This window comes from Oncorhynchus clarkii, chromosome 4 (genome assembly GCF_045791955.1).
Source record: "Oncorhynchus clarkii lewisi isolate Uvic-CL-2024 chromosome 4, UVic_Ocla_1.0, whole genome shotgun sequence".
Classification (NCBI taxonomy): domain Eukaryota; kingdom Metazoa; phylum Chordata; class Actinopteri; order Salmoniformes; family Salmonidae; genus Oncorhynchus; species Oncorhynchus clarkii.
The window spans coordinates 48,837,952-48,850,755 of NC_092150.1; the positions used below are offsets into that span (position 1 = coordinate 48,837,952).

Sequence of the window (12,804 nt, forward strand, 5' to 3'; positions counted from 1 at the left end):
TTGGCTGTTAAAGGTTGGCTTATCAACGCTCTTTGTCCTGTATTTCGAACATTTGCGGATAAATGTGCCACCAATCAAGTGTTTGTTTTTTTAAACGTAACTTTATTTGAACCCTTTACCGTGTATCTATGTTTTTCCTCTGCATGCCTTTCTTTGTTTGGTGAAATCCATACTTTTTTATAAAATGTTAATCAAATACAACTACCGACTGTTTCCTTGTTGAGATTGAAATGGCACATGACCATTCGCTGATTTGCCAATCTTACAACACCAATGAGTCAGTCATTGGTATGTGATTAACTCTAGTCTGCGCTCAACTCTGTGGAGGAGTTGAGGTTCTTGGCAAATCACAGTACATTACACTACAGTATCAACAAGCTGAATTCAACTTTGGATTGGATATCTGATGCCTGTGTGTAGTCCACCAGCAGCGATTCATGTGAGTGACACACATTGTAACTTCTATTATGCTGCTCTGTGATATGATAATTAACAAATCAATCATATCTTATCATTATGGAATTGTTAGTCCAGTATCATGACGGGAGTGAGTCAGTTGGGCCGCTTGGGTGAGTAGTTTTTAACTTTTAATAAGGGTTGAGACATTCAAGAACTCTCAAAATCAATAAGCCTAACATGATGTTGGTAGAAAATGTCATTCAACTTAAGTGCAGTGAATGTATGTCTTAGCTGTAAAATTACACTGTACAACTCCAAAACAATATGCTGAAATGACTTACAAAACACCTCACATTGTCACAACGAAAGCTTCATACTAGTCAACACTAGTACAAATATTTTCAGTGCAGTGAGTTAACCTTGGACTTTTCCCCACATGAATGCAGTCACTGGTCAGTACAAGGGGTGTTCAGTACAGGGAGTGCTACATGTAGTACATTTATTTGTGCATTTATGGAAACACATCTGGTGGAAAATAGCCTTTTTTTCTAAACTGACTGAAATTGCCTATTCAAACTGTTACTTCTCTTTCAATTTGAACTCCTGTGTCCTTCCCCTTTTCAAATGGGACAACACGGCTATTGGGAAATACTTAAAGGAACTTGTCAAAAGAGATTATATGTTTTATCTTGTATTCCTGTAAGTAATTTTATTGGCCAAAAGATGTCATATAGCTCAATCATATTCATTTGAGTTCAAGTTGATAGTTTTTACCTCAAGTTGTTCTCAATCATTTTAGTATCTATAATAATATTTAATACCTATTTAGCCTAATAATAATGAGTATTGGGTTGTTTCTTTTAGTTCCACAATGAGCCAAGGCATAATCAAGGAGGAAATTCTTCGGGATGATCTAAAATACTACTTCATGAGCCCATGTGAGAAATACAGGGCCAGACGCCAGTTACCATGGAAACTGGGGGTGCAGATCCTGAAAATCGTCATGATCACATCACAGGTATAGTCTGAGAAGTGTATCATTAGAACTGTTTCTCTCTTTTTAGGAATTATCGAATGTAATTGCTAAGAATAGCTATTCTGGCTGTCAGTCTGTTTCTGCTCGCTGTCTTGTCAACTCCTTATGGAATTGGTTTGGCATGGCATAAGGAGTTGGCGGTAGAGCATAAAATAACAGACTGGCACCAAGGCTTAACAATGCTATCAACCCTTATGGATTTTTTTTACTCTCACAAATCATTAGGTGAATTTACACTGATTTGGTGACATAACAATTTGATATGGTTGTGATATGAAAGGCAAATGCCCAAATTAGTTTTAGTTTTAGTATTTTGTTCATCACTTCATTGTTGATACGATTCCCAAAAATTGTGCATGTCAGCAATCAAGTTTTCATGATAAATCACTTTCAGTCCAGAGCAAAAAACGGATGTGTTTTGCATCATACTATCCCTTTAAATTGTGTATTTCTTCTCCCACCAAGCTTATCTTGTTTGGACTGAACAACCAGCTTGTGGTTTCCTACAAGGAGGAGAATGCTATGACCTTCAAGAACCTGTTCCTCAAGGACTATAGTGGAGTTGATGAGGAAGATTACAGTGTAGCTCTTTACTCCCAACAAGCCGTCTATGACAGTCTGTTCTATGTGCTGGATCAGGCAAGTCTCCAGGGCCCATATTCATAATAAAGCATCTCAGAGTAGGAGTACAGATCTAGTATCTAAACAAGTCTCCTGACTGTCCTTCTCTTTTACTCTAACCCAAATCTCTTTCTTACTGCCGCTTTCTCCCTTGCCTATCATCGGTTTCATCATCATTCCTGTATTTTTGCAGAGTAAATTGGTCTCTGCCACTCATCAGGCAATTTTCCCCTGGGTTATCAATATTGCAGAGTCATGGTTATAGCCTAATGCTGCACACATAAGCATTTCACTCTTAAAACAAATATTTTATTTTAGAGATATAGGGTGACAGTGGGGAAAAACAGAGCTTGTGTCAAAGGGCAGCAGCTCAGATTTTCTGAGCTTACTGCTAGACCAGCCAGGCCACCTTTTACTGTTTTATGAGTCTGATTGATTGTCCTTTTTTGTTTAAGGTGCTGGTGCAACATTTCATTAGTAGTTATGACTCATACACATAGCATTACATACAGTAGCTGGTAATGAGCAGAATGCACTTGTGTTTGAATGGTGTTCTGTTCCCTGCAGTACCGCCATTTGGGGCGCCTCTCTGTGGGGCCTATCAGTTACGCTGAGGAGAATGGGAAACTGTTACCTCTGGTCATCTGTAAGAAGTACTACAAGAGAGGCAATGTGGAACCCTCGGACGATGCCTACGACATTGATGCTCAGTTAGAAAAAGGTCAGTAGACTCCAAGGGCGAAATTGTGTAGTAGATATTTGGGAGGATGAACAGGAGACGGGGAGGGTGCACCGGCAATTTCATTGACATTTTAAAGAGTATTTCCTGCAATTCTACATAGTTTGACATGATTTATTATACCTATTTTCAGGGGTATATGAAGGGGTATTTTGAAAAAACATAAAACGGGTAACTTCTTGCATTTTGCCATGGGGAAGAGAAACATTTGCAGTTTAAAATGCTATTCTATGAGATAATATGTTGCTGTTTTTAAGGCTAATTTTCTGCTACTCTACAACTTTTGCCATGAGGCTGAGAGAAAATGTTGCAGTTTTAAAGTAACTGTCCAGTGAAAATCTTACTTTTGAAAGTTAACATTCTGTTAACTCATACCTAAATAATGTTGTTGACTCAGCCTGTACTCGTATTTGTGGCCAAAGTATAAATGGAGATAAAGCACTTCAAACCCGCACCTCAAACATCAAACAGACTGTTTAAATATGCTTGCTATTTCCTCATAGAGGATGATGTCATCCTCCAGAGGATAATGTCATCCTTCAGAGAAGGAACAACTTCAATTGAACTACATATGGTTTAATTAGTTCCAATCTTTTCATCTTTTGCAGTTTGTATGACACATGATCCAACAAACGTGAGCCATTGGAAAGCAGAAAATGTGTCTTTTTTCAATCTGGAATTTTACAGGTACAGTTACTGAGCCAGGTGGCAACTGGGTCAGACAACTAGGTTGTGTTCATTAGGCCATGCAAAACAAAAAAAACATGTTTCTTATTGGACATGTGAGTGTTTCTTAAGCCTAATGAACACAAACCTGATCATTGGAAAAGCTCCTCGCCACGGCACACGGAACTGGTTGGGGTCGCCCTGCCCTCCATTTGTTTTCATTTGCGGAGGCATTCCTAACTGTTCATACCTCAGTGTTCCAGATAGACAGGAAATGGGCAGAGCTGGGCTCATATGGCTCAGTGGGTTCACGTAGGCAAGTTCAGTACAAAAAAAACATTTCATAACGTTGCAAATAAGAAGGCCATGAATAGACATGACTCCTTAGAATAGCAGCAGTCATCAAAATTGTTAATGCTTTATATAAATACAGTGAGGGAAAAAAGTATTTGATTCCCTGCTGATTTGTATGTTTGCCCACTGACAAAGAAATTATCAGTCTATAATTTTAATGGTAGGTTTATTTGAACAGTGAGAGACAGAATAACAAACAAAAAAATCCAGAAGAACGCATGTCAAAAATGTTATAAATTGATTTGCATTTAGCATCATTTGATTTACACAACATGCTTACCACTTTGAAGACTCAAAATATGTTTTATTGTGAAACAAACCAGAAATCAGACAAAAAAACAGAACTTGAACGTGCATAACTATTCAGCCCCCAAGTCAATACTTTGTAGAGCCGTCTTTTGCAGCAATTACAGCTGCAAGTCTCTTGGGGTATGTCTCTATAAACTTGGCACATCTAGCTACTGGGATTTTTGCCCATTCTTCAAGGCAAAACTGCTCCAGCTCCTTCAAGTTGGATGAGTTCCAAAAGTGTAAAGCAATATTTAAGTCATACCACATTTTCTCAGTTGGATTCACTGTGGGGATGGTGTTCTTGGGGTGATGTGAGATGTTGGGTTTGTGCCAGACATAGTGTTTTCCTTGATGGCCAAAAAGCTACATTTTAGTTTCATCTGACCAGAGTACCTTCTCTGTATGTTTGGGGAGTCTCCCACATACAGTAAGTATGGGTAAAGTGACTATGCATCGATAAAAAACAGTGAGTAGCTGCAGTGCACAAAATCAATGGGGGAGGTCAATGCAAGTACTCTGGGTAGCTGTTTGATTAGCTGTTCAGGAGTCTTGTGGCTTGGGGGTAGACATGGAGCTTCGGTACCGCTTGATGTGTGGTAGCAGAGAGAACTTTCTATGACTAGGGTGGCTGGAGTCTTTGACACTTTTTTGGGAATTCCTCTGACACTGCCTGGTATACAAGTCCAAGATGGCAGGAAGCTTGGCCCAATTGATGTACTGGGCAGTAGTGCCTTGCGGTCAGAGGCCGAACTGTTGCCATACCAGGCAGTGATGCAGCTGTAGAACTTTTTGAGGCTCTGGGGACCCACGCGAAATCTTTTCAGTCTCCTGAGGGGGAATAGGCTTTGTCGTGCCCTCTTCACGACTGTCTTGGAGTTGAGGGAGAGGTTGTTATCCTGGCACCACACGGCCAGGTCTCTGACCTCCTCCCTATAGGCTGTCTCATCCCTGTCGGTGATCAACACTGTTGTCGTCGGCAAACTCAATGATGGTGTTGGAGTTGTGACTGGCAATGCAGTCATGAGTGAACAGGGAGTACAGGAAGGGACTGAGCACACCTCTGAGGGGCCCCAGTGTGTTGTTACCTACCCTTACCACCTGGGGGTGGCCCGTCAGGAAGTCCAGGATCCAGTTGAGGAGGGAGGTGTTTAGTCCCAAGGTCTTTAGCTTAGTGATGAGCTTTGAGGGCACTATGGTGTTGAACGCTGAGCTGTAGTCAATGAATAGCATTCTCACATAGGTGTTATTTTTGTCAAGATGCGAAATGGCAGTGGAGTGCAATAGAGATTGTGTCATCTGTGGATCTGTTGGGGCGGTATGCAAATTGGAGTGGGTCTAGGGTTTCTGGGATGGTGGTGTTGATGTGAACCATGATCAGCCTTTCAAAGTGCTAGGGGTTGGGAGTGGAATGGAACCAAGACAACAACTCCTCCGTAGTGATCCGACACATGATAGCTAAAATCAGCTGTTCGATTTAACTTACGGCATGTCAACTGAGCCAGGATCACAGTCAAATGGATTGCGTATTTTTCAAAGTAAACTTCCAAGCGTTGGAGGTGAGCAGTCATCACTTGTAAGTAGCCTTGCACAAGCCTTGGATTGTGCGAGCCGGAAGGCTCATAGAGCAGAAGCCTTTGTCCTGTTTCTGTAGCATCAGGCAGCTTGATGTACAAGTACACGCCCTGAACAGGACACTAGTCTATCGCAGGGCCTTACCCTCAATCAATCTCAATGCTGAGTGCCAAACGGCAACGAACCAGGTCCCACTTTCGTATGACTCGGCCAGGGATTGAACCTTCCAATCTCAGGGCGGACACTCTAATGACAAGACCACTCGTATGAGACACTTACTGATGCTGTTTTCTGTTAGAAACATGCACACCCAAGGGATGGGGCCATGAAATTCTTTCCTCTGAATCCAGTGATTCGGTCACTTATCTGTAGAATGTTTTTGTATTTCCCCTGCGTCTTACGTTTAGTTCGTTCAATTTCTCAAATATGCATGGCAATGTAACAGTTTGCTTAATTGACTGCTTGAGCACACTCCGCCAACACTGATGTTCTAGATGTCATATATTCCGCGTCTGAATCCTGGCATAGGAAGTCCACAAAAAATTGTGACATTTCCATCCCCAATAGCATTTGTCTTGACTGAAAATGTAAAAGGGGGAGGAATTGCAATATACTGTAGAGAGAGCATGCAGAGTTCTGTCATACTATCTAGGTCTATGCCCAAACAGTTCGAGCTTCTACTTTTAAAGATCCATCTCTCCAGAAATAGGTCCTTCACTGTTGCCGTTTGTTATAGACCCCCCTCAGCTCCCAGCTGTGCCCTGGACACCATATGTGAATTGATTGCCCCCCATCTATTGTCAGAGTTTGAACTGCTAGGTGACATAAATTGGGATATGATTAATAACCCGGTCGTCCTACAATCTAAGCTAGATACCCTCAATCTCAAACAAATTATGAAGGAACCTACCAGGTCCAACCCCAAATTTGGGACACTGTAAAACACTAGTAAAATGAAATGCATGCTCTTCAACTGATCGCTGCCCGGATCTGACTTAGAATATGTGGACAACTACAAATACCTAGGTGTCTGGCTAGACTGTAAACTCTCCTTCCAGACTCACATTAAGCATCTCCAATCCAATGTTAAATCTAGAATCAGCTTCCTATTTTGCAATAAAGCCTCCTTTACTCATGCTGCCAAACATACCCTCGTAAAACTGACTATCCTACCGATCCTCGACTTCGGCGATGTCATTTACAAAATAGCCTCCAACACTCTATCACAGTGCCATCCATTTTGTCACCAAAGCCCCATATACTACCCACCACTGCGACCTGTATGCTCTCGTTGGCTGGCCCTCACTAAATATTTGTTGCCAAACCCACTGGCTCCAGGTCATCTAAGTCTTTGCTAGGTAAAGCTCCGCCTTATCTCAGCTTACTGGTCGCCATAGCAACACTCACCCGTAGCACACGCTCCAGCAGGTATATTTCACTGGTCACCCCCAAAGCCAACACCACCTTTGGTCGCATTTCCTTCCAGTTCTCTGCTGTCAATGACTGGAACAAATTGCAAAAATCACTGTATCTAGGGACTTATATCTCCCTCACTAACTTTTAGCCTCAGCTGTCAGAGCAGCTCAACGATCGCTGCAGCTGTACACAGCCCATCCAACCAACTACCTACCTAATCCCCATATTTTTAAAAGTTTTTCTGCTCTTTTGCACACCAGTATTTCCACTTGCACATCCTCATCAGCACATATATCAATTTAGCATGTAAATTGCCTAATTGTAATTACTTCGCCACTATTAGCCTATTTATTGCCTTACCTCCTACTTAATTTGCACACACTGTATACAGATGTTTCTATTGTTATTGACTGTACGTTTGTTGATGCCATGTGTAACTCAGTGTTTTTGTCGCACTGCTTTGCTTTATCTTGGCCAGGTCACAGTTGTAAATGAGAACTTGTTTTAATCTGGCCTACCTAGTTAAAACCTCTTACTTCTACCCCTTCCTTTTTCGAAAATTCTGTTAAAAATCGCGCAACTTTTCAGCGTCCTGCTACTCATGCCAGGAATATAGTATATGCATATGATTAGTATGTGTGGATAGAAAACACTCTGAAGTTTATAAAACTGGTTAAATCACGGCTGTGACTATAACAGATCGTGTGTTTCATTGAAAAACGCAAGAAAAACTGCTCTCTGAAAGCTAAAAATAATTTCCATAAGTCACTTCCACCAGTTATTAAAAGAGAACAGAATTGAATGGCGATCTGCCTGCAATTCATACAAATTCCGCACGATGGCGCCATTGTCCTAATTTTCAATTGAATTAATTGTTGGAAAATCCTTCTGTCTGACCTGCAGTTTCCCAGTCTTCACCCGGATGCAGTTGAGGGAGATATCAGATGCCATTGTTTTTGCAAGTGAAGACCTATTGAAAAGACATCGCCCTGTAATCATTTTGATAGATTATAAACGTTTACTAATACCTAAAGTTGGATTACAAAAGGATTTCGAAGTGTTTTGTGAAAGTTTATCGTCAACTTTTTTAATTTTAAAAAATTACGCAGCGTTTAAAAACGATGATTTTTTCTGAATGACACAGATCCCATACAAAGCTATTTTGGGTATATATGGACCGATTTAAACGAAAAAAAGACCCAATAGTGATGTTTATGGGGCATATAGGAGTGCCAAGAAAGAAGCTCGTCAAAGGTAATGAATGTTTTATATTTTATTTCTGCGTTTTGGGTAGCGCCGGCTACCGCAAAATCTGTTGTTTACGTGTCGAGCTGGCATTTTGGGGGGTGCATGCTATCAGATAATAGCTTCTCATGCTTTCGCCGAAAAGCATTTTAAAAATCTGACTTGCTGGCTAGGTTCACAACGAGTGTAGCTTTAATTCAATACCCTGCTTGTGAATTTTGATCAAAGATTGAGTTGTAACGAGTACATTTAGCATTTAGCGTAGCGCATTTGCATTTCCAGGGGCATACTTGAGACGTCTGCGTCTCAAGTATGGTCAAGAAGTTAAATAAAGTTAAATAAATAAAAATTCCAGTGTTACATCCATAAATAGAACATTATCATGCTCTGATCCCATATCTCCACGTAGTTTTGCAAACAGGCGTGCGCACAGTGAATGTGGTTTGATGTTGTTTACAATCGAAGTTACCTGCTGCAGTATATCTCTGAGTTCTGTGCTTAGATCTTTTGCCACCAGTTGCTCTCGGTGTATCATACAATGCGACCTTATGGCAGAAGGAGATAGATGGAGCGCCATCTGTGCAAAAGCCCACCATCCGATACCTTGTAGAATCTATTTTTCTGCACATCCCCTGTGCCGTTTCATTCTCGGGAATCGTGAGACAGAACTGTGTGGGTATGGGGGTGTCGGTGTGTGGGGGTGTGTGTCGGCCCTCACAGCTAACGTCCCTTTGGAGAACATAAACTGGGGAGTTTGAGTTCCGTCAGTTTCCTCTTGATTACTAGGAATAGCATAAATTCATTGTTTAACAGTATTATCTGACAAAGATAATGATGTGAGTTTCTATGCCTCTGCCTCCCCACACATTGTTTTCACCATATCAATTGTGGCCGGTAATATCAAAGTCTGCAATAGCGTGTGGTTTCATGGCGTAGTGGGACTAGACAATCAGCATGGGAATTAATTTTTCCATGATCTAAGGGCACTCTCTGGTTTCTTTTATATTTAAAAAATGTAGATTTAGCAACCCCATTTTCAAATTCGGCAACCCCATATGGGGTCACAATCCATGGTTTGGGAAACGCTGACTTATGGGTAATGTGATTGAGGTTTTACATGTACCTGCTGATGTATCACCATGCAGGCTACGTTGTGTCAAGCGTGGTGGAATGAAAATGCATCTCAACCAAGGAAAATGTGTGGTGGGCTGACCCCGCCAACTTTGCCCCGTTCCTTGTGCCGCAACGAGGGGTACTTGAATCATTTGGGGATTGATTTCTTATTAACGTTGGCATGTTTTCCTTTCAGGCTTGTCGATATCAAGATCACTTTTCAACTTAAAGGAATCAACCTGCAAACAGTGCGCTCACATGAGTTACCGGACTGTTATGTATTTTTTGTTACGGTAAGGTTCCTTTGTTGTGTTTAAACATGTAACCCATCATCATGCCCATGGAGCGCTGTTGGTACTGTTAGGCCATTTTTAATCTGTTCAGTTGTCTCTTTCTCCAGATCACATTTGATAACCAGTGTCACAGCGGAAAGATAAAAATCTTCCTTGACATTGATGCACTGAGCAGTGCGTGCAAAAACTGGACGATTTCTGGGACTGGTAAGTATAGTTAAATTTGAGTTATTAAGAAACCAATTTGTTCATCAGGATTAATTGTCCTGGGTAATTAAATAAACACAGTATGTTCAAACACTTGAGGTGCCGTTAAGTAGGTGTGCATGCAAAGCAATGCACATCTCCAGATTTCTTACTCATATTATTATAATTATTTGATTTATTCCGCTCGTTCCAGCATTTAAATTACTTAAGCTATTAACATGAAACCAACTTCCAAATGTGCAGACCGACCCAATTTATTTTTGATATTGTATACTTTTGTAATACAGCAATATTTAAATGAAGTCACAATACATTTCAATGGAAATAAAAGTGCCATAGACTTACACCATATATACAAGAGTAAGTGGACACCCCTTCAAATGAGTAGATTTGTATATTTCAGCCACACTTGTTGCTCGCAGGTGTATAAAATCGACCACCCAGCCATGCAATCTCCATATACAAACATTGGCAATACAATGGCCTTATTGAAGACCTGACTGACTTTCTGCCCTGCTAGAGCTGCCCCGGTCAACTGTAAGTGCTGTTATTGTGAGGTGGAAACATCTAGGAGCAACAACAGCTCAGCCGCGAAGTGGTAGGCCACACAAGCTCACAGATTTGGACCGCCGAGTCCTGAATACGTAGTGCAGAAAAAACATCTGTCCTCGGTTTCAACACTCACAACCTCTGGAAGCAACGTCAGCAAAATAAATGTTAATTGGGAGCTTCATTAAATGGGTTTCCAAGATCACCATACGCAATGCCGACAAGCGTCGGCTGGAGATGTGTAAAGCTAACCCCCATTGGACTGTGGACAGTTGAAACTGGAGCAGCAGCACGACCAGGTGGACTCGGGACAGCTGAGAATACTTGCCCGTATTCATAGTGCCAACGGTAAAGTTTGGTGGAGGAGGAATAATGGTCTGGGGTGGTTTTTCATGGTTCGGGCTGGGCCCCTTAGTTCCAGTGAAGGGACATCACGCTACAGCATACAATGGCATTCTAGACGATTCTGCGCTTCCAACTTTGTGGAAACAGTTTTGGGATGGCCCTTTCCTGTTTCAGCATGACAATGCCCCCGTGCACAAAGCGAGGTCCATACAAAAATGGTTTGCTGAGATCGGTGTGGAAGAACTTGACTGGCCTGCACAGAGCCCTGACCTTAACCCCATTGAACACCTTTGAGATTAATTGGAACACCAATTTCTGAGCCAGGCCTAATCACCAGTGCCCGACCTCACTAATGCTCTTGTGGCTGAATGGAAGAAAGTCCTCTCGGCAAGGTTCCTTCAGTTAGTGGAAAGCCTTCCCAGAAGAGTGGAGGCTGTTATAACTACACTGAACAAAAATGTAAAAGCAACATGTAAAGTGTTGGTCCTATGTTTCATGAGCTGAAATAAAAAATCCCAGAAATGTTTCATACGAAAAAAAAAGCTTATTTCTCTCAAATATTCTGAACAAATTTGTTTAGTGAGCATTTCTTCTTAGCCAAGATGATTGAGTTGGACTATTTATGTCTATAATAAAGCCCCTTTTCTGTGGGTAAAAATCATTCTGATTGGCTGCGCCTATGCCTCCCATGGCCCACCCATGGCTGCACTCCTGCCCAGTCAAATGATAAATCATAGATTAGGGCATAATGAGTTAATTTAAATCCACTGATTTCCTTATATGAACTGTAACTCAGTAAAATCTTTAATAAATTTGAATGTTGCGTTTATATTTTTGGTGAGTATACATATGTTGGCATAACATAACTCGCTAACAGTAACTATTGAACCGTTTAGCTAGATACACCAAACCAACTTTCTCATTTTCAGGCTATCCTAATTTCAAGTTATTTAACTTTTATCAACTATAATTATACACATTTTCTTAAAATACATCACCAACAGTGAATCTTAAACCATTCAAGCCAGAGATACTAAACCAACTTCCTCATGTTCAGGCTATTCTGACATCGAATTCTTAAACTTTTATCAACTATAACTATATGAAATTGCATGAATTTGCATAAAGAAACTACAAACAATAATTATTGAAAAGTTCAAGCTACAGTATAGGCACCAAACAAAATTCCACATGTTCAGGCTATCCTAACTTCAAATTCTTATACAATTTTATCAACTATAACTATGTAATTTGCATAAATCAGCATACAATTTTTTACCAACAGTAATTGTTAAACCATTCAAGCTAGATCACATGTTCAGGCTATCCTAACTTCAAAATCGTAACTGTAACAACTATACAAATGTAACTAAATTAACATAAAATGACTCGCCAACAGTAACTTGATCTGTTCAAGCTAGATACACCAAACCAATGTTTACATGTTCAGGCTATCATAAATTCTAAATCTTCAAAAGATTTCAACAACTATACAAATTGTAATACTTTAATTCAGTTATTTTATGCAAGTGTAACTTGTCTTCCGATTCAAGCTAGAGACACCAAACCACCTTTCACATGTTCATTGCATAAATTAGCATACAATTTCCCACCAACAGTAAGTATTGATCCTTTCAAGCTAGAGATCCTAAACCAATTTCCTCATGTTTAGGCTATCCTAACATCCAATTCTTAGACTTGTATCTACTATAACTACATGAAATGGCGTACATTTGAATAAAAAAACTACAAATAGTCATTATTGAACCATTCAAGCTGTAGGCACCAAACATATTCAGACTATCCTAACTTCAAATTCGTAAAAACTATACTATACAAATTCGCATACATTAACATAATATAACTCACTAACAGTATCTCTTAAACCATTCAAGCTAGAGATACTAAACCAACTTCCTCATGTTCTGAGTATCCTAACTTTAAATTTAACCTACTTT

General features: G+C 40.4%; 1 protein-coding gene across 2 annotated transcripts in view; it reads left to right on the plus strand.

Moving 5' to 3' along the window:
* Window positions 1–284: 284 nt before the first annotated feature.
* The window catches only part of LOC139406904 (mucolipin TRP cation channel 2), a 60,086-nt gene continuing 47,566 nt past the window's right edge, over window positions 285–12,804 (plus strand). Inside the window, exons 1-7 of one of the 2 annotated variants that reach the window (XM_071150052.1) lie at window positions 285–439; window positions 1,264–1,417; window positions 1,901–2,074; window positions 2,624–2,777; window positions 3,404–3,482; window positions 9,649–9,745; window positions 9,853–9,952. In XM_071150052.1, the coding sequence (XP_071006153.1) occupies window positions 1,271–1,417; window positions 1,901–2,074; window positions 2,624–2,777; window positions 3,404–3,482; window positions 9,649–9,745; window positions 9,853–9,952 (751 nt within the window). In that variant the 5' untranslated portion in view covers window positions 285–439; window positions 1,264–1,270. Of the gene's footprint in view, window positions 570–1,263; window positions 1,418–1,900; window positions 2,075–2,623; window positions 2,778–3,403; window positions 3,483–9,648; window positions 9,746–9,852; window positions 9,953–12,804 lie in introns of both variants that reach the window. The other variant, XM_071150051.1, reaches the window with a different exon arrangement.